This window comes from Portunus trituberculatus, chromosome 49 (genome assembly GCF_017591435.1).
Source record: "Portunus trituberculatus isolate SZX2019 chromosome 49, ASM1759143v1, whole genome shotgun sequence".
NCBI lineage: Eukaryota > Metazoa > Arthropoda > Malacostraca > Decapoda > Portunidae > Portunus > Portunus trituberculatus.
This window is the reverse complement of record NC_059303.1, coordinates 19,899,220-19,921,359: the sequence shown is the minus strand read 5'-3', so window position 1 is coordinate 19,921,359 and position 22,140 is coordinate 19,899,220. Positions and strand designations below refer to the sequence as shown.

General features: G+C 44.5%; 2 protein-coding genes across 3 annotated transcripts in view; both read right to left on the bottom strand.

The window, feature by feature from the left end:
- Window positions 1-10,324: 10,324 nt before the first annotated feature.
- LOC123499232 (phosphatidylinositol 3-kinase regulatory subunit alpha-like) overlaps window positions 10,325-22,140 on the bottom strand; it is a 101,410-nt gene continuing 89,594 nt past the window's right edge. For both annotated transcript variants that reach the window (XM_045246995.1, XM_045246994.1), the window contains 9 exons: window positions 18,982-19,116; window positions 15,525-15,768; window positions 14,942-15,226; window positions 14,611-14,821; window positions 14,076-14,201; window positions 13,060-13,863; window positions 12,708-12,951; window positions 12,372-12,511; window positions 10,325-12,237 (listed from right to left, as the gene is read on the bottom strand). In XM_045246995.1, the coding sequence (XP_045102930.1) occupies window positions 12,054-12,237; window positions 12,372-12,511; window positions 12,708-12,951; window positions 13,060-13,863; window positions 14,076-14,201; window positions 14,611-14,821; window positions 14,942-15,226; window positions 15,525-15,768; window positions 18,982-19,116 (2,373 nt within the window). In that variant the 3' untranslated portion in view covers window positions 10,325-12,053. The remainder of the gene's footprint in view (window positions 12,238-12,371; window positions 12,512-12,707; window positions 12,952-13,059; window positions 13,864-14,075; window positions 14,202-14,610; window positions 14,822-14,941; window positions 15,227-15,524; window positions 15,769-18,981; window positions 19,117-22,140) is intronic.
- Window positions 15,775-18,975, bottom strand: LOC123499233. The gene is given in 2 exon segments (XM_045246996.1): window positions 15,775-17,281; window positions 17,284-18,975. Coding segments are annotated over 2 exon segments (852 nt in total). The 5' UTR covers window positions 17,336-18,975; the 3' UTR covers window positions 15,775-16,481.

Here is a 22,140-nt window from a genome sequence, read left to right as displayed (position 1 = left end):
GACATCCGATGTGTAAAATCTCAATTCACGGAACGTTTTGATTATAGGCAGGCGCATAGGCTTCTTCAGGTTTACAATTACTGAGATTAATTCATGATCAGCTACAGGACTGGGAACTGTATCAGAATCCAGTACTATGTCCGGTTGATTGGTAATTATAGTGTCTAGCAGTGTTGCAGAGGTGACTGTGATCCTGGTTGGCTTAGAGATTAAAGAGACTAGCTTTGCATTTAAAAGAATTTGTTTGAGTTTGCTTTTACTTGATAAAAGATCATTAAAATCATCTAAAAGAAAAAATGGCTTATTCTTAAAATCAATAAAATCTAAAACATCTTCAATGTAATTAAATGTGTCGGAAATAGATTTAGGATGGTGACATATTGCACACCGCAACCGATGATCAAATCGACATTTTTCCTGATGATGGTTATATTCACCACAGTTATAACACCCACGTTGGTATGGTGAGCGAGGTGTTCTATAGTGGGAGTGTTGTGGTAGCTGGTTGGTCGGGTCCTCGCCTGGTGAGTAGTAACCTCTGCGTGCGACATGAGCAGAAGTATGGTGCTCCGAGCCTGGTGAGTAGAGACCCCTGCGTGCAACATGGGCCCACGAGGAGTTGGTGCGTGGCCTTGTAGCAGAAGTATGGTGCTCCGAGCCTGTTGAGTAGAGACCCCTGCGTGCGACATGGGCCCACGAGGCATCAGTGCGTGGCTATGTAGCAGTAGTATGATGCTCCTAGCTGTCAGGGCGGTGAGGCGGCGGGGCACCACGAGAAGCGAGGACGGTAGGGAAGCGTGGAGCAGCACCGGTGGTCGGCCTGTATGGTGGGGGGTGCCGTGTTGTGTGGAGGTTGGGCTGGCGAGGGAGTCGCCATGGGGGCGGGGATTGTGAACCCGTATTAGTATTATAAAAGTGTTCGTTACTCGGAGCTTTCTTGATTGTATTCCAGTTGCTACATAACTGGACTATTGTCGTCACCTTTAAAACACATGTCATCTAGATCCCCGGTACCGAGCCTGAAATGTGCTGGAGTTTCGATCACTTTAATGCCGTTCGATTCACCCCATTTGAGCAAATGTTCATTGTAGGCTACAATTTGGGCTTTAAATTCTGGTAACACTGCGGGAGAAACTACCTGACATACGTATATCTTCATATTGCAGTTTTTCACTTTTAAATAACTTATCAACGAACCCAGGTTGTCTAAAATATTTTCACTTGGTACCTCCTCGAGAATGTCGTTGACGCCACAATAAATCACACACTCGGTAGGAGGTCTGTTAAGCTTTTCAGCGATCCAGCTTCTGAGCAGGTCAACATTTGCGCCGTCAATGGTCCTTACAGAGCAGGTGTCGCTCAGGTCTCTCTGTAGAACTCTGCGTAAGTTAGTGTCCCCCAGGAGCAGACAGTGATGAGGGGATGGATCACTGTTCGTTACTTGGGGCTGCTTCCTGTTGTTAGAGTTGAGCCTCTGTTCCATATCGTTAATGCGTTGCTGGAGTGTCTCGATAGTCCCCTATGCAATTTTTACTTCCTCATTTAGTAGCTCGAGGTGAGGAAGAGATCAAGAATGTTGTTGGGCGTGTCTCCAAGACGGTCAGGAATACGAGTAGGGTGTTGCACCAGTTGCTCTAGGTCATGGAGGATAGCAAAGTTGAGGGCTAGTTCACCAGGATGGTCAGTGAAGGGAGATGAAAGCCAAAGCTGGTGGTGAACATTGAAATCTCCAAGAATGAAAATCTCAGCGAAAGGGTAGAGGGACAGAATGTGCTCCACTTTGGAAGTTAAGTAGTCTAAGAATTTACTATAGTCAGAAGAGTTAGGGGAGAGATAAACAGCACAGATGAATTTAGTTTGAGAGTGTCTGTTAAGTCGTAGCCAGATGGTGGAAAATTCGTAAGATTCAAGAGCGTGGGCACGAGAGCAAGTTAAGTCGTTGCGTACGTAGACGCAACATCCAGCTTTGGAATGAAAATGAGAATAGAGAAAGTAGAAGGGAACAGAGAAGGGGCTACTGTCAGTTGCCTCAGACAGCTGTGTTTCGGTGAGGAAAAGAAGATGAGGTTTAGTAGAGGAGAGGTGGAGTTCTACAGATTGAAAATTAAATCTAAGACCGCGAATGTTGCAGAAGTTAATGTAGAAATAGTTGAGGGAGATGTCAGGGCATTTGTGGTCTTCAACAGGAGAGGTGTCCGACCTGGGGACATTTTTGGTCCCCTCCCCAGTAGGGGACTCCGAGAAATTGTTATTATGAGTTCCCATTTTTCTTTTAAATTTTGATTTTCAAGTGAAGGATGTATGTGTGGTAAGTGCATGTAGTTTTGTGTGAAGAAGGAGAGTTGTCTTTAGAGGGTAGGCTGAGACTGCCCCCTTGAGTTGTGAGACACAAAGGGAAACGTTCAGCGACATCACAACTAGCTTTTATGGAAGATTCACAGCACCCCCTGAACTAGTGCTATTAGATCTCACTGGAAGTAAGTTAATGTTTCGGTAGGTGTCTACTACGTATATACTGTACGTACGTATGTACTATGTCGGCTCCTTACTTTATGAAGCAATTTTCTACCTATATTTCAAACACAAGTGACATCTGTCATACTTTTTTTTTCCTGGCAGTTGTCATTTGTTACAGCTGTCTTTGACGTAGTCCTGATGGCCGACCTGCCTGCCTGCCTGCCAACCACATCCGCCATCCCGTCGGGCCCTCCGTCCCTCAGTTCTCACTCACTCTTCCCCGCCCCAATGTACTCATACCGCCTTCACCTGCCTACCGCCCCACCCGCCTGCCTGCCTCCCCCTCCCGCCTGCCTGCCTGCCTTCCTGCCTTCCTCCCTTTCACCCCACCCCCCTCTCTCTCTCTCTCTCTCTCTCTCTCTCTCTCTCTCTCTCTCTCTCTCACATTTACATAATGTGTATGTTTGTCATGGTTGTTACCATATTTATTATATCATATATATTACCATGTCTATATCATTAGTGTAATCAGTGTAATAACCACCTTGGTGGAAAATAAAGAATCTGAATCTGAATCTGAATCTCTCTCTCTCTCTCTCTCTCTCTCTCTCTCTCTCTCTCTCTCTCTCTCTCTCTCTCTCTCTCTCTCTCTCTCTCTCTCTCTCTCTCTCTCTCTCTCTCTCTCTCTCTCTCTCTCTCTCTCTCTCTCTCTCTCTCTCTCTCTCTCTCTCTCTCCTCTCTCTCTCTCTCTCTCTCTCTCTCTCTCTCTCTCTCTCTCTCTCTCTCTCTCTCTCTCTCTCTCTCTCTCCTCTCTCTCTCTCTCTCTCTCTCTCTCTCTCTCTCTCTCTCTCTCTCTCTCTCTCTCTCTCTCTCTCTCTCTCTCTCTCTCTCTCTCTCTCTCTCTCTCTCTCTCTCTCTCTCTCTCTCTCTCTCTCTCTCTCTCTCTCTCTCTCTCTCTCTCTCTCTCTCTCTCTCTCTCTCTCTCTCTCTCTCTCTCTCTCTCTCTCTCTCTCTCTCTCTCTCTCTCTCTCTCCTCTCTCTCTCTCTCTCTCTCTCTCTCTCTCTCTCTCTCTCTCTCTCTCTCTCTCTCTCTCTCTCTCTCTCTCTCTCTCTCTCTCTCTCTCTCTCCCCCCTCTCTCTCTCCCATCTCTCTCTCTCTCTCTCTCTCTCTCTCTCTCTCTCTCTCTCTCTCTCTCTCTCTCTCTCTCTCTCTCTCTCTCTCTCTCTCTCTCTCTCTCTCTCTCTCTCTCTCTCTCTCTCTCTCTCTCTCTCTCTCTCTCTCTCTCTCTCTCTCTCTCTCTCTCTCTCTCTCTCTCTCTCTCTCTCTCTCTCTCTCTCTCTCTCTCTCTCTCTCTCTCTCTCTCTCTCTCTCTCTCTCTCTCTCTCTCTCTCTCTCTCTCTCTCTCTCTCTCTCTCTCTCTCTCTCTCTCTCTCTCTCTCTCTCTCTCTCTCTCTCTCTCTCTCTCTCTCTCTCTCTCTCTCTCTCTCTCTCTCTCTCTCTCTCCTCTCTCTCTCTCTCTCTCTCTCTCTCTCTCTCTCTCTCTCTCTCTCTCTCTCTCTCTCTCTCTCTCTCTCTCTCTCTCTCTCTCTCTCTCTCTCTCTCTCTCTCTCTCTCTCTCTCTCTCTCTCTCTCTCTCTCTCTCTCTCTCTCTCTCTCTCTCTCTCTCTCTCTCTCTCTCTCTCTCTCTCTACGCTGTGCTATCTATTGGACATAGCTCTGTTATCTCATTTCTCCATTATTGGTCAAATAATTCCTCTACTCACCAGCTTTTCCTCCTGTGTTGCCAAAATGCTGGACCTCTGCCGCCACGTCGTACACCACGAACAACGAGCTCACCTGACTGACGACCTGACTCGCCGGCTCCTTCACCGACTCCTTGGCTTCTCAGAGACAGACAGCGAGTGAAGTTTCGATTCTCTTGGCCAATAACACCTTCAACAACTGTGGCTTCTTGTTTAACTTAATCATGTGTTGTAGCACAAGAATGTGAATTAGGAATGTCTCTGATAACAAAGGGATATACTTAACCTTTGTGTTTGCTCTGTTATTTTATTATATACTCAAGCAAGTATCTCACTGTTATTAGCAGTTTAAATGTTTCGAGTTTCACATATCTGAATCACTTTCAAAGTTATTCAGTTATTCAAGACAGTTATTTGAGTCTTGTGATTTGCTGGTTTCTTTACAGAGGTAGTCACTAATCGAACTCATGCTTATGTAATAATATCATGACACTTACGTATGCAGGAAAATGACCATTATTGTTCTTGTAAGAGATGAAAATCCTCTTTTTAGTCCTTCAATAAATCATTGTTTCACGTACCCTAGGTTACTGTAGAATATATACCCAGCTGTGCCAGATGCGCTCACGAGCTGTCATTGTAAGGTCAGGAACGTATGATAAAGCGAAGGCTACTTTTTTTTTTTAGAAGCGAAGGATTTGTTAGGTGATCAGCAGTCGGGTTTTCGGAAGTACCGAAGCACGATGGATCACCTAACACACCTGGAGCATTGCGATTCAGAGACTTTTGCCAAAAAAGAATTCATGATAAGGGTGTTTCGGGATATCCACAAAGCCTTCGACATGACATGGCTACACGGTATCCTCATGAAACTACGCTCATGGCTTCAGAGATAACTTGCCCATTTTTGTTTATAATTTTTCTTCAGGACAGAACATTCTCTGTCAAGCTTCCTGGTAACGCAACCTCGGACTTTTTCGTCCAGGAGATAGTGTTCTTGGTTCCATTTTATTTTGTATTATGATCAATGATATTCTGTCAACAACTCCTGTCCCCAGGAATCTTAAATACTCATTGTAGGCTGACGACTGTGCGTTAAGGTACTCCTCGCCTAACGCGCAGTTCTCGGCGGGACGGATTCAGGATGCTCTTGATTCCCTCCAGCATTGGTTCTCGCTTTGGGGATTTAAGTTTTCCGTTGCTAAGTGTATCGGTGTTGTTTTCACTAGACGTAACGTACCTGATTTGCATTTAACTCTTCAAGGCCAACCGATACCGTTTCAAAATTCAGTCAAGTTCTTGGGTCTGTATTTTGACAGCAAACTCAATTGGAAGACTCATGTTAATGAATTGCTTATTCGTTGTCGTAAAAAGATCAATGTCCTCAAATACCTTTCTGGTATTTCATGGGGAGCAGACAGAAAATCTTTATTAATGGTGTACAAATCCTTAATTCGTTCTCATTTAGACTATGGCTCACCAGTGTATGGGTCTGCGTCGGAACCAACACTGAGGAGGCTAGATGTGTTTCAGAATGAATGTGTGCGAATGTGTCTTGGAGCCCTGCGCTGCACTCGTGTGGCGCGGATGGCCAACATACCACCGCTGCAGATACGATCGTTCAGAAGACAGAGGTTTGTCTGTAAGAGCATGTTTACTATCTGCTCCCCACGTACACCTGACCTTTCACTTCCCCATTGTTGATGATGGGCGTTGAAGTCGCTAACAACTAGCCTGTTGCCCGGAAGCTGGCTAATTAAAGACGTAATATCTTCATCAACAATGGAGGTATTGGGAGGCAAGTAGAGGGAACAGATAGCCAGATAAGTGTCGTTGAATCTCACCCTGCACGCGACCGCTTCCAGAGGTGTATTCAATGTCACTTCTGTTTGTGTCAGTGTTTTGTGTATGTATATGGCAACGCCGTGTCCCTCATATCTTCTATACGGATGGTAGTGTTTTAGCACTGCAGGATCAGGCTGATCCTGTAGTCTCGTCTCTGTAGACAAATAAGGGACGGCCTGTGTATGTTCACTAAAAGTGACAAATATGGATCTTTATTCCGAATACTTCTGCAATTCCACTGTAACACCTTGAACATTATGGCTTAAGAATTGTGGTGGCGGCCGTTTTCTTAGTCCTTTTGCGCTCAGAGGCGCTGCCGGGGGACCTCTCCCGGCCCTTACTAATGGTGACATCCATCGATTCATCAATTGTTAACTCCCCGGAGCTCGTCGAGAGGAGCGAGCGTGTGAACTCCTTCTCGACGGCGCGGGAGCGGCGACGACATGAGAAGGGCGTTGACGTTCAAGCTTTGTTAAATTTAATTTATTAGACTTGTCTGTCTTCTCACCCTTACTGGGAGTACGAGAAATAGCAGACAGGTATGGAGCAGAGGAAGTTATAGGAGTAGTTTTAGTAGTAGTTAGTAGTAGTAGTAGTAGTAGTAGTATTTAGCAGATGATGAGGCAGAGGTTGAAGGGGAATCAGTGGTGGTAGATGGAGCAGGCAGCAGGTCGCTGAGGTCAGTCTGGATAGCAACAGTACACATCTTAGGTGGAGCCCTTACTGTTGAAGCGTAGGAGACGTTTGAAGCAGGCGCGGCCTGCGTCTGCTTCACTCGCATCCTTGCTTCATAGTAAGAGATCCTTCAGTAGCCTTAACCGTGCAGACCTCTTTCTCCACTTTCCACGCGGGACAATCGCGTGAAAAAGTGGAGTGAGCACCTTCACAATTACGGCACTTCTCTACCAAGGATGTGCACTGCTCCACAGAGTGGCCCTCTCCTGCGCATCTACCGCAGTAAGCGTGGGAAGACCGACAAGCGTTACCATGGTGACCATAAAGCTGGCACTTGAAACAACGGAGAGGATTCGGAATGTAGGGACGAACGGGAACCGACTCGTACCCTACATGAATCCTCTCTGGCAACTTAGCAGCACTGAAGGTGAGAATGACTGATGCTGTGCTCCTTCTTGTACCGTCAACCATTTTAGTAATTTTCCGAGCCTCAATGACATCCTGATCAGTCATGCAATCGACGATCTCGGTCGGTTCCATATCCACAAAATCGCGGTGGGAAGCGACTCCCCGACACGAGTTCATGGACACTGGAATCGAAGCCTCGATCTCGATGTCATGAATGAACCGGAGCTTCAACAATGATTTGACTTGACTTACGTTAACTGTCTGAACAAGTAGATTACCACTAGCAATTTTTTAAACATTGACGACATTACCAATATTACAGTCAACAACTTTCTTTATGATAAAAGAATTAACAGTGGAAAGGCGGGTGTTCGTCTTGGAGTGTAGAGTCACATACGTCGCTTTAGAGGGGTCAATAGACAGTCTGGCAGTCGGGGGTCGTCTATCAGTGTCCTCCCTTCCCCTTACGGAGGGAGGGCAGGAAGGTACGTCAGGTATGGAGGGGGGTACACCTCCCTCCTGCAGGAGGGGAGCAGGACACAAGTGGGAGGAGGTCAGGGAGGAGTTATCTAATGTCAGATTGTCCTGCCAAACCACTCTAGGGGGCCGGACGGTGTTAATTCACCCCAAAAGCACGCTCACTGAGGCGGATCCTCCGTAGGTGTGAGAGGAAAGACAATCTGACAACCTGGCAACAGACACCTTCTGTTGCCGCTAAGGTGAGGACAGTGAAAAGCAAAGCTAAAAACACGGGGCAGTGGGAATCCTAACTTTATTTAATTAATACCTAAGCCTGATGGGCGTCCAAAAAATTCCACACAAAGGTGGCAAAAGGACAGAGCGCAGGACACGTGTTATCAGCACGGTGTCTGGTCTTAGTCTGTGCTACAGCTCCGTCGCGACGCTTTTATCCCATGGGATAAAAGCGGCTCGGAAAGCTTCCCTGGGTAACACAGCAAACAAGATTGTCTGGCAGCTCCACCACCTCCACAATGTAGTCCGCCGTCCGGTTTCCATTAGACTACACACGCTCTGCCAGCAAACGGGCGTGAGACTGGACGATGCGGACCTCCTCGTGCTGCTTACCCTTCCCCCATGGAGACGTCCTGCCACCACCTATAACATCAACTGGCTTCAGGGGAAGAAGGCTGTCGTTACCGAGGTGGAGCTCCAACACCACTTCCGGGCCCTCGTCACTGGCTTCCCTCCATCCCTACATCTTTACAAAGACGGCCCCAAGACAGGTGAATGTGTCGGTGTAAGTGTATGGTCGTGTGAATGTGCCCTCAAGTTCCGACTGCCTACCCATACATCGGTGTTTTGTTTTCTGTAGAAATTTTTGCTATTGACAAAGCCAGAGATTGTTTTAAATTCACTTCATAATTCAATTGTAATTTTTTCGGACCCTTCAGGCAATAGAGTTCGATAGCACGGATACAAATTAAATCCAGGGCAACATCATTAATAAGTTGAATTCATGTCGTAAATCCTTCTAACTGATTTGGGTGCCTGGACATTCCAGTATACGCGGGAATGAATAGGCTGACATGCTAGCTCCGTCTGCTGCAGAGCTCGAAGGAGCGTGGAGTCTCCGTCGGGATCTGCAGTCATGTCTCTCATTTGTTAGATCATCAGCAAAACTACTGTAGCAAAGTCACTTGGACAGCTTCCACCTCCACATCATCAAACCCATCCTGGGCGAGTCTGCTTCCTCTAATCGCCGTACAAGGTGAGAGGAGGTGGTCCTCGCACGCCTTACATGCATGGGCTGCACTCTCCCCACACATATGCTCCCCTACATCGCCAAAACCTTCCCACCACAGTGTTCCACCTGCAACGTCACCCTCCCTGTCGAGCACATCCTGCTTCACTGTGTGCATTATCGTGAGGAGAGGCGGCCCTTGTCGGCGTATTGCCGGTGTCGAGGCCTCCCGTTGACGCACAACACCCTCCTGTGTGACGAACACCCGGATGTGGTCGATAGACTGATGATTTACCCGAGACCAATTTAATCAGAGAATTGTGATTTATGAGTATAATAATACGACGTATTTTTTGCACTCTGTAAATATTTCAATATATATATATATATATATATATATATATATATATATATATATATATATATATATATATATATATATATATATATATATAAGTACGAAAATGTGTATGATTTCAGTCTTGCGTGATCTGATGTGATTGCTTTCCCTATCCATGTATATGTGCAATACTTAATGATGCTATGTAACCACCCTGTGTGCTTGTGAGTTATCCCTCCCTTCCCCATGCCCTGACAAAGGACAATAGTTTTGAGATAGGAGTAGGATCCTTGCGTGAATGAAGCGTGTATGAGAATCTGAGTGAGTAAATAATGTTGATATTTAAAAAGTAAAAATAAAAAAAATTAATTAAATTAAATTAATAAAAAACTCCATTAAGGAAAACAAACTATATATGTAAAAAAAAAAAAAAAAAAAAAAAAAACGAAATATATAAAAATGGCCTAGTCTAATGCCCAAGCAAGGGTGGTGGCAAAATAAATAAATAGAATGATAAATAAAAAAAATAATAAAAAAAAGAGCACTGTGGCTTAACTGGGTTGTGTATGGTGTCGATAGAGCTACGTGTGAGAATTACACTTGTGGTGTATTTTGTCTGGCCGATCCCGTATGGGATTGCCAGGCTAGTATACAGATAGACGTATGACAGACTAGTAAGTTGAATACATGGTCCCAACAGGCTATCCCTGAGGACGTCCCGCCGCGGCCATCACTTCTAAGCACTGATTGTTACCTAGTGACTCGGCCCTTACTGTTGAACACAAATTGTCCAAACTTCACTGCCGGGCCTCATTACTGGGCATCTTGTGGCCAGTGTCAACCAGGAGTGCCTGTATGTCCGTGTTTTTACGGACTTATGCCCACATCCAAGTTTTAAGTAGCATACTCACTCTTTTTATTGCAAGAACAGCACCGACCTAGGACAACGAGAGAGAGAGAGAGAGAGAGAGAGAGAGAGAGAGACGGGAGGGAGAGAGACGGGAGGGAGGGGGCAAAGCCTAAAGAAAAACCAGAATATCTAAAACTGAAGGACAAGCATCTAGTAATGATGGCAAAACACAGGCAAGACCTTTCTGCTGGCTTAAACCTGTTTCAGCTTAACAATATCCAGATGATTGATGAAAAGATCACGATTGACCAAAGAGCACTTTATTGAGACTTTTCCCTTTGTAGCATGGGAAGGTGACAAGCAACACTGAGGGGTAGTGACTGGCAGGTCAGGACTACTTGCCTCAACATAACAGCCCAAGTCACACATGGGCAGCCACCCGCCCTCACCGTTCTTACCCACCAGCACTGGGCACTCTCACCGGGACATGCCTGTCACCCTAAGGGGCCACCAGGTGTTCTGGTTACTTGTATCAAAGCATTTGTTAAGTGGGTATTATTAATGAGGAAAAGCAACATTAAATAAAATTTGATCAGTCTTATTAAAAAAAAATAGTATGTAGCACAAAAGATCAGTATTTTCTCTTGCCTAACACCTTTCTTGACACTCACAGACTAGCTCGGCAGGTCAGATCATCACACGTTGAACCAGACTTTGAAATTTACTGATTGTTGACTGACCAAGCAAATGGCTAATTATTAGTTGATGGAAGACAGTGTTTATAAATATAATGTGTAGAAAAGATTTGAAACACATATCATATATATTTATATATATACACAAATATCTAAATATATAGACATACATGTAGATATCTATAATATATATACAATAAACACACAAATATACATACATATACAAGATGGAAATGAAGACACTGAAAATCAATAGAAACAATACAACTGTTTATAAAAATGAGATGAGGCTATGATGATTAACAAACATTTGTGGCATGTAGCTTTGGGGTTGTGGTGACTAGTGGTGGCCTGGCTGCCCCTCTCCTCCAGGTCACGACCTCTAGCGGGAGCACTTTTCACTTTGCTTGGTGTCCTTAATGCTTATATCACACTTGCTAGAGTTCACATGTCTGTCACCTGATAATGACTTGCTAGGTATTTACACTTCCACTGGAATGCACTATCGTCACTTCAGTCACACGAGATATCCAACGCTTCAATTCTTTTCTGAATAAGAGATCTCGACAATCTTTGGAAAGAGAGGAAAACCATTCTTCACAGCACAATTCATAGTATCAAATAACACAGTGTGTAATCTGTTAATATTCTTTAAAATATCAACTATTTTAAACAATATAGATTATGGAGGATTATGAAACACTGACAGCAAAATAATGGCAATGGATTATGTCTTTGGCCACTATGAAAACAATGTATGCATGGGTAGCCTCTATGTTAAGGGATACTACCCGTAGTTTGATCACTCGGTGCTAAACTCTTTAGGGTGTGACAATACAACTTTTTAAACAACTTTCCTTTGCTAGTCCTGAAATGGCTTTGTACCACGGAGTAAGAAATGAGGCTCCTAATGTCTACTACCAGTGTTCAGTTAGCTAACATTGCATACACCTTTAATATAAGTTAAATCAATCTGACTGCATTGAAGTCAGCCAAGGAACTCTGGTAGCAGCTGTTGAGCTGCAAATTGGCTTTCAGCCATGTATACTGTGCAGAGGAACATGTCCAATTAGTTATCCCATACTCTGCAAACTAATGCCTTTGTGTTCATTTTGCAGAATGCATAAATCCTATCACCAACAAGCTGGACAAGTGTCTTAATTTTCCTGAGATAAAGTTCACTTGTGATGCATCTCATGTGAATGGCTATCTCGGGCTGCAAATGTCCTGTTTGTTTTCAAGGAAACAACTGTCAATGCTTGCATGTTACAATTCAATGTGAAGCTTCAGTTATCCACCAACATTACCATTCCACACTTGTTACTATTTGGACTATTACTAGCTGGCCATCCGAGCAGGGTACTTGAGGGTAGTGTTGAGCAGGTCATTGTGCATGACGAGGGAATTCTCGGAGTAGTGAAGAACCAAGTCTTTTAGCGTTGGGTAGATGAGGAATGGCTCAGCAAATCCGTACCCATGCTCACCCTGATGGATCTTGCAATGCTGAACATCCTTGTTGCACCTGTACAATGAAGTTTTTAGCTACAGGAACTAATGTTATGTTGTTATGGATATGAGAATACTATCCAAGACTTATAACATGTTAATTATTGAAATTCAAATTTGTGTATTACTAAAGAAGTTCAAAATACTCACGCAATGGACAAAGCGTAGCCTCCATTCTGAGCAGTTCTGATAAGGAACGTCCCATCAGGTTTGTTTTTCAGCAACTTTATGGATGCTTCCCTTGGGAAATCTTCAAAGTCCCAAAGAGACTGGTTGTGTAGCTCTGGGCACTGAAATACAAAGGGATCACTTATTGAAAAGACAGTATAAATTATAAAATACTAATAAAATTCTTTAGGGAAGATATATTATTTGGAAGAGATTTTAAATTAATCACAACACCAATTTTTTATCTTTTTAATGATGCTTGACTATCATGATTAATCAGCAGAGCTTAGAAAAAAAAGGTAAGTATGAGACACTCACAGGCTGGAGCACCTGGGAGGTCTCTGTCTGGTCAATGTCAGCGGACAACCCTCGGGAGAGAAGCACATTCTTGAAATGGTCCACCTGCTTGGCCAACTTAAGAACGTCTATCTTCAGACCATGAGATTTCCTCTCCAGGTTCAGACTTTCTCTCTTCAAGCTGGTAAGAAGGATCTCATGCTCACTGTGGGCTTTCCTCACTCTCTCCACGCGTCCAACCAAGATCTTCTTGTTATCGAGCAAACTGTGGAAAGGAGAAACATAAGCACATGCACTCAGGAAAAAATGCTATCCTGGCAAAAACTTCAAATATTTTCCATGATATTAATTGCAATTTCATATTACTACTTACTCATTCACTTCATGCGGTTGCGCTTCATTCTTGAATTTCTCGTGGAGCTTGAGGTGGTCATCAATCCAAGCCATGGTTTCTGCAAAGCCGTCTACAGCTTGCCGAGTGTTGGTGATTTCCTGGGAGAGTGCCTGCTGGTATTTGTAATTTTTATTGTACTGGTTTGTTTTGGACTGGTACTGCTTGCTGAGATCACTGAGGAGACTCATGATGTCTTCCACCCTCATCCTAGTACCCTCTGGCTCCTCGCCGCGGAGGCGGCTGACAGGGTGCAGCAGCCGGATGTCCAGGGCCTTGTTGAACTGGATGAGGTTTTGCTGACAGAAATAGTTGACAAGTTCCACCACACAGTTGAAGCTGTAGGGTTCCGTGAAACCGTACTTTCCATTTCGGTGGCAAATTTTGATTAATTTGTTTGAGCCACCCTTGCGTAGGGTGAGGGTGTATTCATTGTTACCAGTGGAAGCGTCACGCACTAGGAAAGTCCCATCCTTGGTGTCCTTCATGATTAGATTGACCTCCTCACGGGTAATGGTTCCCCAGTACCACTCTGCTTCTTGCAGAGCCTTGGGGGCACAGGGTGGGATGGTGAACACGTACACAGGTGAGTTCAGGGCTGCATCAGAACCATAAGGTGGGGAGGGTGGGCTTGGTTCCTCTGGGGGATTCACGACTGAAGGACGGGCAGGTCTAGGAGGCAGTGCTGGGGCAGGGGCAAACATGGGCACCTTCTCTCCCCAATCAACTTTCAAGAGAAGCATCTCCACAATCCTCATGTGAGCCTCAGTGTTGCGTGCCAACTCTCTGAAAGACACATGATCCTTTGAGTGTTTTCTTTTTTTACATGAATACTTGCATTCCAACAGGACATTTTCATCTTTTCCTAACTCATGCAGAGAGAGAGAGAGAGAGAGAGAGAGAGAGAGAGAGAGAGAGAGAGAGAGAGAGAGAGAGAGAGAGAGAGAGAGAGAGAGAGAGAGAGAGAGAGAGAGAGAGAATCTGCCTTAGATACTTACACAATCTTTTCCCAAGGTGGTCTGAGGAGAACATGGCAGAAAGACTGGATGAGGAGAGTGGGAGGCTCCATGACGCCTCTATTGACCTGCAGCTGACACAGCTGAAGGAAGTGGTTCATCAGGAACCTGTGGAGGTGAGGGTCACATTATGCATCACATTGTGGCTCCTACACTTATTATCAATACACTACCTATTTAACATAACTTCAATTTATGGTTGATATTTTTTTTTTTATGTAAGAGGGAGAATGCCAAGGGTAAAAAAGATTACAATATTAGTCTTGGTTCTTTATTATGATGTGTGGCTTTTATAAAGACTACATTCAAAGAATAGTGAGATTACAACTTAAGAACTAAGTTACTTTTCCAAATGATGGAAGATGGAAGATAGTTAAACTATCACCAGTATCTTCAAAATGGTCTAAAAAAAGCCCAATGACTCACTAACACCAGTTAAAGTCAGTTGAGATAAGATGGCAAAACCTTCAAGACTATGGTAGTTGAAAAACAGTATTGAATTTCACGTCAAACTTACTGTAAAGTACAATAATGATGAAGACTGAGCTCCTTCACCATGAGGGCGATACACTTGGCACACTGGTCGTCATTGTGGATCCGAGTGGCCTCAATGAAGCGGTCGTAGAAAGACTCTGGGATTACTGGCTGTGGGAGCTCCCGAAGGTATCTCTTGATCAGGTACGCAATAACATGTGGCTCATAAATACTAAGGTCAACACTACACATATCTGAAAGGACAGCACTCTGTATTAGAATCTTCAGAAACTAGATCAGAATAAAATATTAATCTTAACTGTCTATATACGTATCTCTGTTAAAGTTTGCAATAGTCTGTTCATAGTACAAACCTTCATCACAGCTTTGTCTCAGCTGGGCCAGAGTCTCCTGCTGCGGGGGAGTGCGGTAGAGGCGATAAGGGTCCAGGTTGGAATCATTCTTGACACGGAACACAATTTCTTCGCAACATCTCACAAGGAGCAGTGGGGCAGGGGTATCCACAGGAGCAAACTGGGAGCACAGACTCAGACCGAAGACAGAGGATAGCATGAGGCGACAGAAGTATTTGGATGATTGCTTAACACAAGGAGGCAGGCCAGTGGCGGCACAAGTTCGGTGAGCAATGAGGCCGCAGTCTGGAATGGTAAAACAAATTATGCAGTTTTGTAATAAAAAGATTATATTTTCTACAATTAAGGCAAAAAGAATAAGGTTAAATATATATATATAAAAAAAAAAAAAAGAGATAATATAAATAACATTAAATATGTTCAGTAAAATACAGTATTTCATTATGACCTCCTGATGGCTTGCCAAACAATCTGGACAATCACAGCACAAGGCTAATCGATGCACATCTCTGCCACATACTCGGCACTAATTTCTCTTTCCTTGATCCCAGAGGCCTTGCTGCAGCAATGCCACCAGCCTTACCTTGACAAAACTGTCCTTGATGAATAAACCCTCTGAGGTGGAGTCCACACTTGTCACAGCGGTGGAGGTCATGGAAAGAGTGGTTGAGGAGGTTGTGGTGGGATGCTGGGGTGGTGCACTCCACACCTCCAACCCCCGAGGCCAGCTTATCACCGGGACAGATACCTTCATGACATCCATTCTGAAGCTGGTCAATGCACACTAAAATGGACTTCTGATGGAACTCATCCTTGATGCCCATGTTCTGAAGAGGAGAAACAAACCATCTTAGTTAACATGTCAGGACTTACCTAGCACTAACAGTAACAAACAATGTCCATCTGCATAAAAGTTCAACAATCACCATTCCTTTGCACAGACATATGTTGCTACAATATATAGAGAATAAGCAAAGTTCACCTACACATACTCTTTAACAAAAAAAGAACTTCACACTATTTTTCAATATTATTTCACTATGGTCCTGCTTCTAAGCTTCTCAGATACAGTTTGTGTGGTATTTTGTGGTCATTTCTTCTTTATCAACATCTTGTGTTAACTATACTAGACACTAGGAACTGCATCACTGCTTATCCCTAGTCTTGACAGATCAGGTGTGTCCCAGTCCTATCAACATAGCCCAAGTACATCACTTAGCATGGACCACTTACATCAAACTACTTGTTCTGCCTCACAATCTTGAATAACACAGATGCAAGCAAGGTGAGAGAGAGAGAGAGAGAGAGAGAGAGAGAGAGAGAGAGAGAGAGAGAGAGAGAGAGAGAGAGAGAGAGAGAGAGAGAGAGAGAGAAATCCAGAAACCAATTCTCAGCCTGGACATAACTTTTAATATAAAATCTTTAATACATTAATATTCATTCTCTAACCACACTAAGTATTTTTTGAGTAATTTAAATAATAATAATAACAATAACAACAATAATAAATAATAATAATAATAATAAAATTAAAGCAATTTTACATAAAAAGAACCTTCATTACCTGAACAATGCCAAAATCTGCAGAACAACTGGCTTCCTTGCCCTCACTGGAACCAACATTTTGCCTCAATTTATCCACTACCACATACTCCTCAGAATTGACCAGTGTCCCTTCAGACTTTTCATCAACTTCTGAACTGGGTTTGCTCGGGAACTTTTCAGACTCAGACACAAGCTTGCGCCATCCTGAACTGCGTGGAGACAGACAGGCCGGGGAATCCAAGTCTGACAGCTTGAGACACCACGACTCTCCATACTCTGAAGAGTCACTGCAAGAATTCTCACTGAGAAGGGTGGTGGTGGTGGTGGTGACGAAGGAGATAGCAGAGGAAGCGAGTGATGTGACAGATGGTCGGTGGGTATCCTTACTGCTACAGGAGAGTTTTTGAGATTGAAACTCCTGCTTGTGTGTGACATCTGGGTGGTCATCCTTTGAAAACACCAGCTTGCTCCAGTTAAGTGCTTCTTTTATTGCTCTTAGTCTTCCACTGTGGTTTGAGGTTGGAGTGTTGCCAGTGATAGGAATAGGACTACTGCCCTGGAGGACTGATGATGGACTGCCTGCCCCTGACAGCCTGGGAAGCAGAGGGCCAGTGTGGACACCACTGTCAGGGGTGGTGACCACATAGGAGCGGTTGAGTTGTGGTGTGGAACAGGGATCTGAACAATGCATGTCTGCTGAGTCAGATTGCTGGAGGACATTCTGAGCATGGATAGGGGAGGCAGTGGGAACAGGGTCATCCCGATGACACCTGCGCGATGATGACCACTGTTTAATCTTGCGAGCACAGCTATGGGAGACTTGAAGGGGGAAGCCAACACTGGACTCATTTCTCAAGTAAGCAACTAAAACAGACCACTTACAATTATAATCCAAAACCAAATAAACCTTTAATAAATAAAACAAACAACAAAGGTGCGAAGGACAACACTAAAACAAGTAAAAACCAAAACAAAACTAAAACAACACCAACAATAAAAAAACAATCGCTAGCCAAACAACAACAATAACGACTACGACTACTAAAAACCGTAGACCCTGACAGAACAACACACAAACGTAAACAAATAATATAAAAAGTCAAGAACGAAGACTACAGACTAGAGGCGAGAGCGCCGATACTGCCGACAGACAGACAGGCGAGGTGCGGAAGGAAGGTGTCGCCTTCATTCCCGTCACAATAACACTAGCAAGCCAGTCGCCCCGCCCCGCCTCGCCGCCACTAACCATCGCACTAACAACCATCCAACACCATTATTACTGCTATCACCATCGCACTACTTCGCGCGCGCGACTCTGCCTTGTCTTGTTGTGTGACTTGACAACTGGATCAGCCACGTTATGTCAAGCCCTAACTTTCTGTATCTTTGGCACACCACGTAAATTCTTCCTTTCTGTAACATATGGGTAAACTGTAAAGTAAACCCTTGTTAGTGTATTTCTATCATGCTGTAACGTGTTTCCCGCCGCCTTCGTTGTAATGTCGATGATTCACTGGCCAGGCATATGACTTACCTCATTTTCTTTTCTCATGACTAACCAAGATATCTATGAATTTAATTATCGAATCATTTAGATAAGCCACCTGACTTATATTAGAACAGCTTAGGTTGGATAAGGTACAGTTAGTTAGGTTAGATTACCTACCAGTTTAACCAATATCTATCTTCATGTCATTCCATTCATTAAAATATTACCATACGTTTGGCACTATCTTTAACTCAGGAAAACATGCCTACTCTACAAGAGAAGCAAGTTTCGTTTATGGTTATGTTGTACTTCCGAGTTAGCATGAGGGTAGGGTTGGTGGCGGTGAAGCTATCGTTTCCTGGAAGCGTTCATGTATAACTATTGTGTTGATTGCTAGGAATGAATCCCAACACGGCGATGTATTCATAAACATGTTTTACTATCATCTTGAATATATCGTACCCAATGGACTCATAAATGTGAATAACTGCGCATTTAACTTGTCATTCATGGCTCTCAACGTTACGACCAGCTGTCCCGAGTTTTAGTGATACCATACACTCCAGTGAATCCCAAGTCTATAAATTGATAACAAATTACAATAATGACAAAACTGTTTAATATTGAGAGAACCACAAAAACTAAGTTCTGGGGATATATACAATACTTGTCTGAGAATAAGTTTCGTTAACTTGTCGACGTAATTTCTTTTCCGGGAATCACTCTTACAAATCGTCTGTTTCGTATGAAAATGTTTCAGGAAATGGACAAAACTGGCCGGGAAGGAGAGAGGCGAGGCACTTCCTCCTCTTCCTTCCCTCCTCCTCCTCGCCTTTCCCAGCACCTTTCGTTCCCCTCGAGTGTATGCAGCAAATACCAAGGGCACAGGGAGATGTCAAGCATTTCTTCGCCCAAGCTCATTCACTCAGTTAACAGCTACAACAGGTTGTGTGGAGCTGAAATATTGAAAGAGGCTGTGAAGGTGGCACGAAAGTACGATACTCACTATGAGCTTATCTCGGTCGAGGGTGAGGAGGTCTGTTCCTTTGATGTCCTTGGCTTTAAATATTTCCGTGTAAGGTGCCAGGTTCAGCGTTGCCATCCAGTCCACCACATTGCTGGACGACCACTGGCTGATAGGCTGTGGAAGAAGAGAGAAGAGATCATTAGTGACAGCGTACAGTACTCAGGATAGGACCAACATATCCATACTACTAGAAAAGGGCTCACTTACAGCAAGAGAGAGAGAGAGAGAGAGAGAGAGAGAGAGAGAGAGAGAGAGAGAGAGAGAGAGAGAGAGAGAGAGAGAGAGAGAGAGAGAACTGATATACACCATCTCCACCATTATTGCTTATAATGTAATGCAAACAAGAAGAGCGGTGACTTAAACCAAAGCACAAGTTCTTAATTAGAAAAAAAAAAGATAAAAATCAAATTAATTCGATACGATGATCAAGTCAGGCCGTTTGTTGCCTGTCCGGTTTGGGTCCAGTGGGCAGCAAAAGCCAGTCTAGCTCCGCCACCCCGTCGGCCTCGAGAGCACCTTTCTTACGTTTTCTCTCATTTTAATCTCGTTCCCCATGACTTGGCTGAATAACGCTCAACTAAGCACACTCTTCCCCGCTTTGTCCCGCCGTCACTGAGCTGTGCATGACGCTGATTTGCCAGAAAAGTAATAGACTACAACACTGCCATTGTGAGCCGGTCGCCTGAGTAATGGAAATAACGCCCTGAAAGCTTGTATGTTACCGATTCATGTCCATAAGAAGAGTGAGTGGGTGAGTTTTGCAGAGAGAGAGAGAGAGAGAGAGAGAGAGAGAGAGAGAGAGAGAGAGAGAGAGAGAGAGTGTGTGTGTGTGTGTGTGTGTGTGTGTGTGTGTGTGTGTAATTCACCACGGTCGTCTGCTGGTCACCTAGCCAGTCTTACCCATTACGGAGGGAGCTCAGAGCTCATAGACCGATCTTCGGGTAGGACTGAGACCACAACACACTCCACACACCGGGAAAGCGAGGCCACAACCCCTCGAGTTACATCCCGTACCTATTTACTGCTAGGTGAACAGGGGCCACACATTAAGAGGCTTGCCCATTTGCCTCGCCGCCCCGGGACTAGAACCCGGCCCTCTCGATTGTAAGTCGAGCGTGCTAACTACTACACTACACAGTGTGTGTGTGTGTGTGTGTGTGTGTGTGTGTGTGTGTGTGTGTGTGTGTGTGTGTGTGTGTAGCAAGAAAGCCTTAGTTGTATGGCAGGAAAGCACGTCAGTAGTTCATCTTTCACCTCCAGGAAGCAAAGCCTTGATTTTACGCTTCATTTTCCTAACGGGAAATTACTGCCTATATTATCATAAGGTTCAAAATTATTTGTGTGTATGATAATGGATCCAGAAGTGATGTCTTGACCACCACAAGGCGGCGTGCAAAAGTACAGTAGTTGTTGAGAGTTTCACCTCGCCAGTGGTGCTCCCGAAGGCCATGTTTTTGTCGTGGTGCGAGGATTGGGGTGGGTGTGTTGGTCCCAGCGAAGGTCAAAAAAGGTTTTGCCAATTATGACTTGATGACCAACTTAACGGAAAGAAAATGATTAAGTTTTCACATAATTAGCTGCTACTAATATAGAAATGGAACACACACACACACCTACACCGCGTAGTGTAGTGGTTAGCACGCTCGACTCACAATCGAGAGGGCCGGGTTCGAGTCCCGGTGCGGCGAGGCAAATGGGCAAGCCTCTTAATGTGTAGCCCCTGTTCACCTAGCAGTAAATAGGTACGGGATGTAACTCGAGGGGTTGTGGCCTCGTTTTCCCGGTGTGTGGAGTGTGTTGTGGTCTATCCTACCCGAAGATCGGTCTATGAGCTCTGAGCTCGCTCCGTAATGGGGAAGACTGGCTGGATGACCAGTAAGCGACCGAGGTGAATTACACACGCGCGCACACACACACACACACACACACACACACACACACACACACACACACTACAGTAATTCATAGGTATGGCCAACATATTCAGCAAAGAAATCTGAAACGAGTAGTTATCTCAAATTTCTCCTCGACAATGTCAGTAACATACTTTTATACAAGATAAAGGCGCCCCTTGTCCTACCAGAATTTTCGCTGGTCACGTCTCCATCACATGCTCGTGCCTGCAACAACAGGATCACTATGCTAGCATGCCAAAGAGACCGTGGTGTCAAACGTTTCCGCATATCATCTTTACTATACATTAAGCAAGTTCTTGAGGAAGCTACTGAGGGTTTACAAGAGGGTATTCATAACTAAGTATTTCGTAAGAACTCTACACAAGTAATTAACACACGAAAATACGATAATTTCTGACTTTTTGAGTCATAAAGAGCCTGGTGTACTCCAGAATAGAGGAATGAAGGCAAGTGCTTCTTCAGAATATGTACACTAGGTACTGGATCACAGCGGGAGAGAGCAAGGCAGCCGCGGTGGAGCACACAAAGCCGAGACATGGCGTTGGATTTACTTAGAATAGAATCATCACTCGTTTTCAAATATACGCTTCCTTCGGCACACACAGAAGGAAAGGCACAGTATAACTATATAAGCTTTAAAATATTATCGAGATAACATTACAGTATGTAGCTGCGATGGGCTGTTCTAGCAGTGGTGGGAAGGAAACACTGTTAGTGCGTTAGTTCGTTACCAACAGTAGACTTGACTCCTCCATTGTGTACAACACTGCTTTATTCGCTCATCATGTAGCACACATTTCACTGCATCCCTTTCCACACTTGAGACTAAAATCAAGATTCAGCAAGCTTTCTCTTTCCTCGCAGCTATGAGTTAAGTGTAAAGGTACGCCGCGCTCTACCGTGGATTAAGAGTGGAGTCTGTATCTAAGCGACGACGAGTGGTGTTCGGTTCGTGGGGACCGATGTAGTGTATTCCTCACGACGCGTCTATATATCTTGTGTGGTGACGCTTGATTGCGGAAACACCTTGAGGGGAGATGAGTTTATCGCTTTATTATTCACAACACCTCGCTGGTGAGGGCTAGCGGGTGAGGTAGGCGAAGTGCTGGAGAGAACAAAGCCAAGCATCTGCCGGTCACCTACCCACCTCGGAGCCCTTAGTGGTGGTGATCGTAGGAGCTATCAGCTGACTGAGAAAATATGTATCTCGCCGCTAACCGAA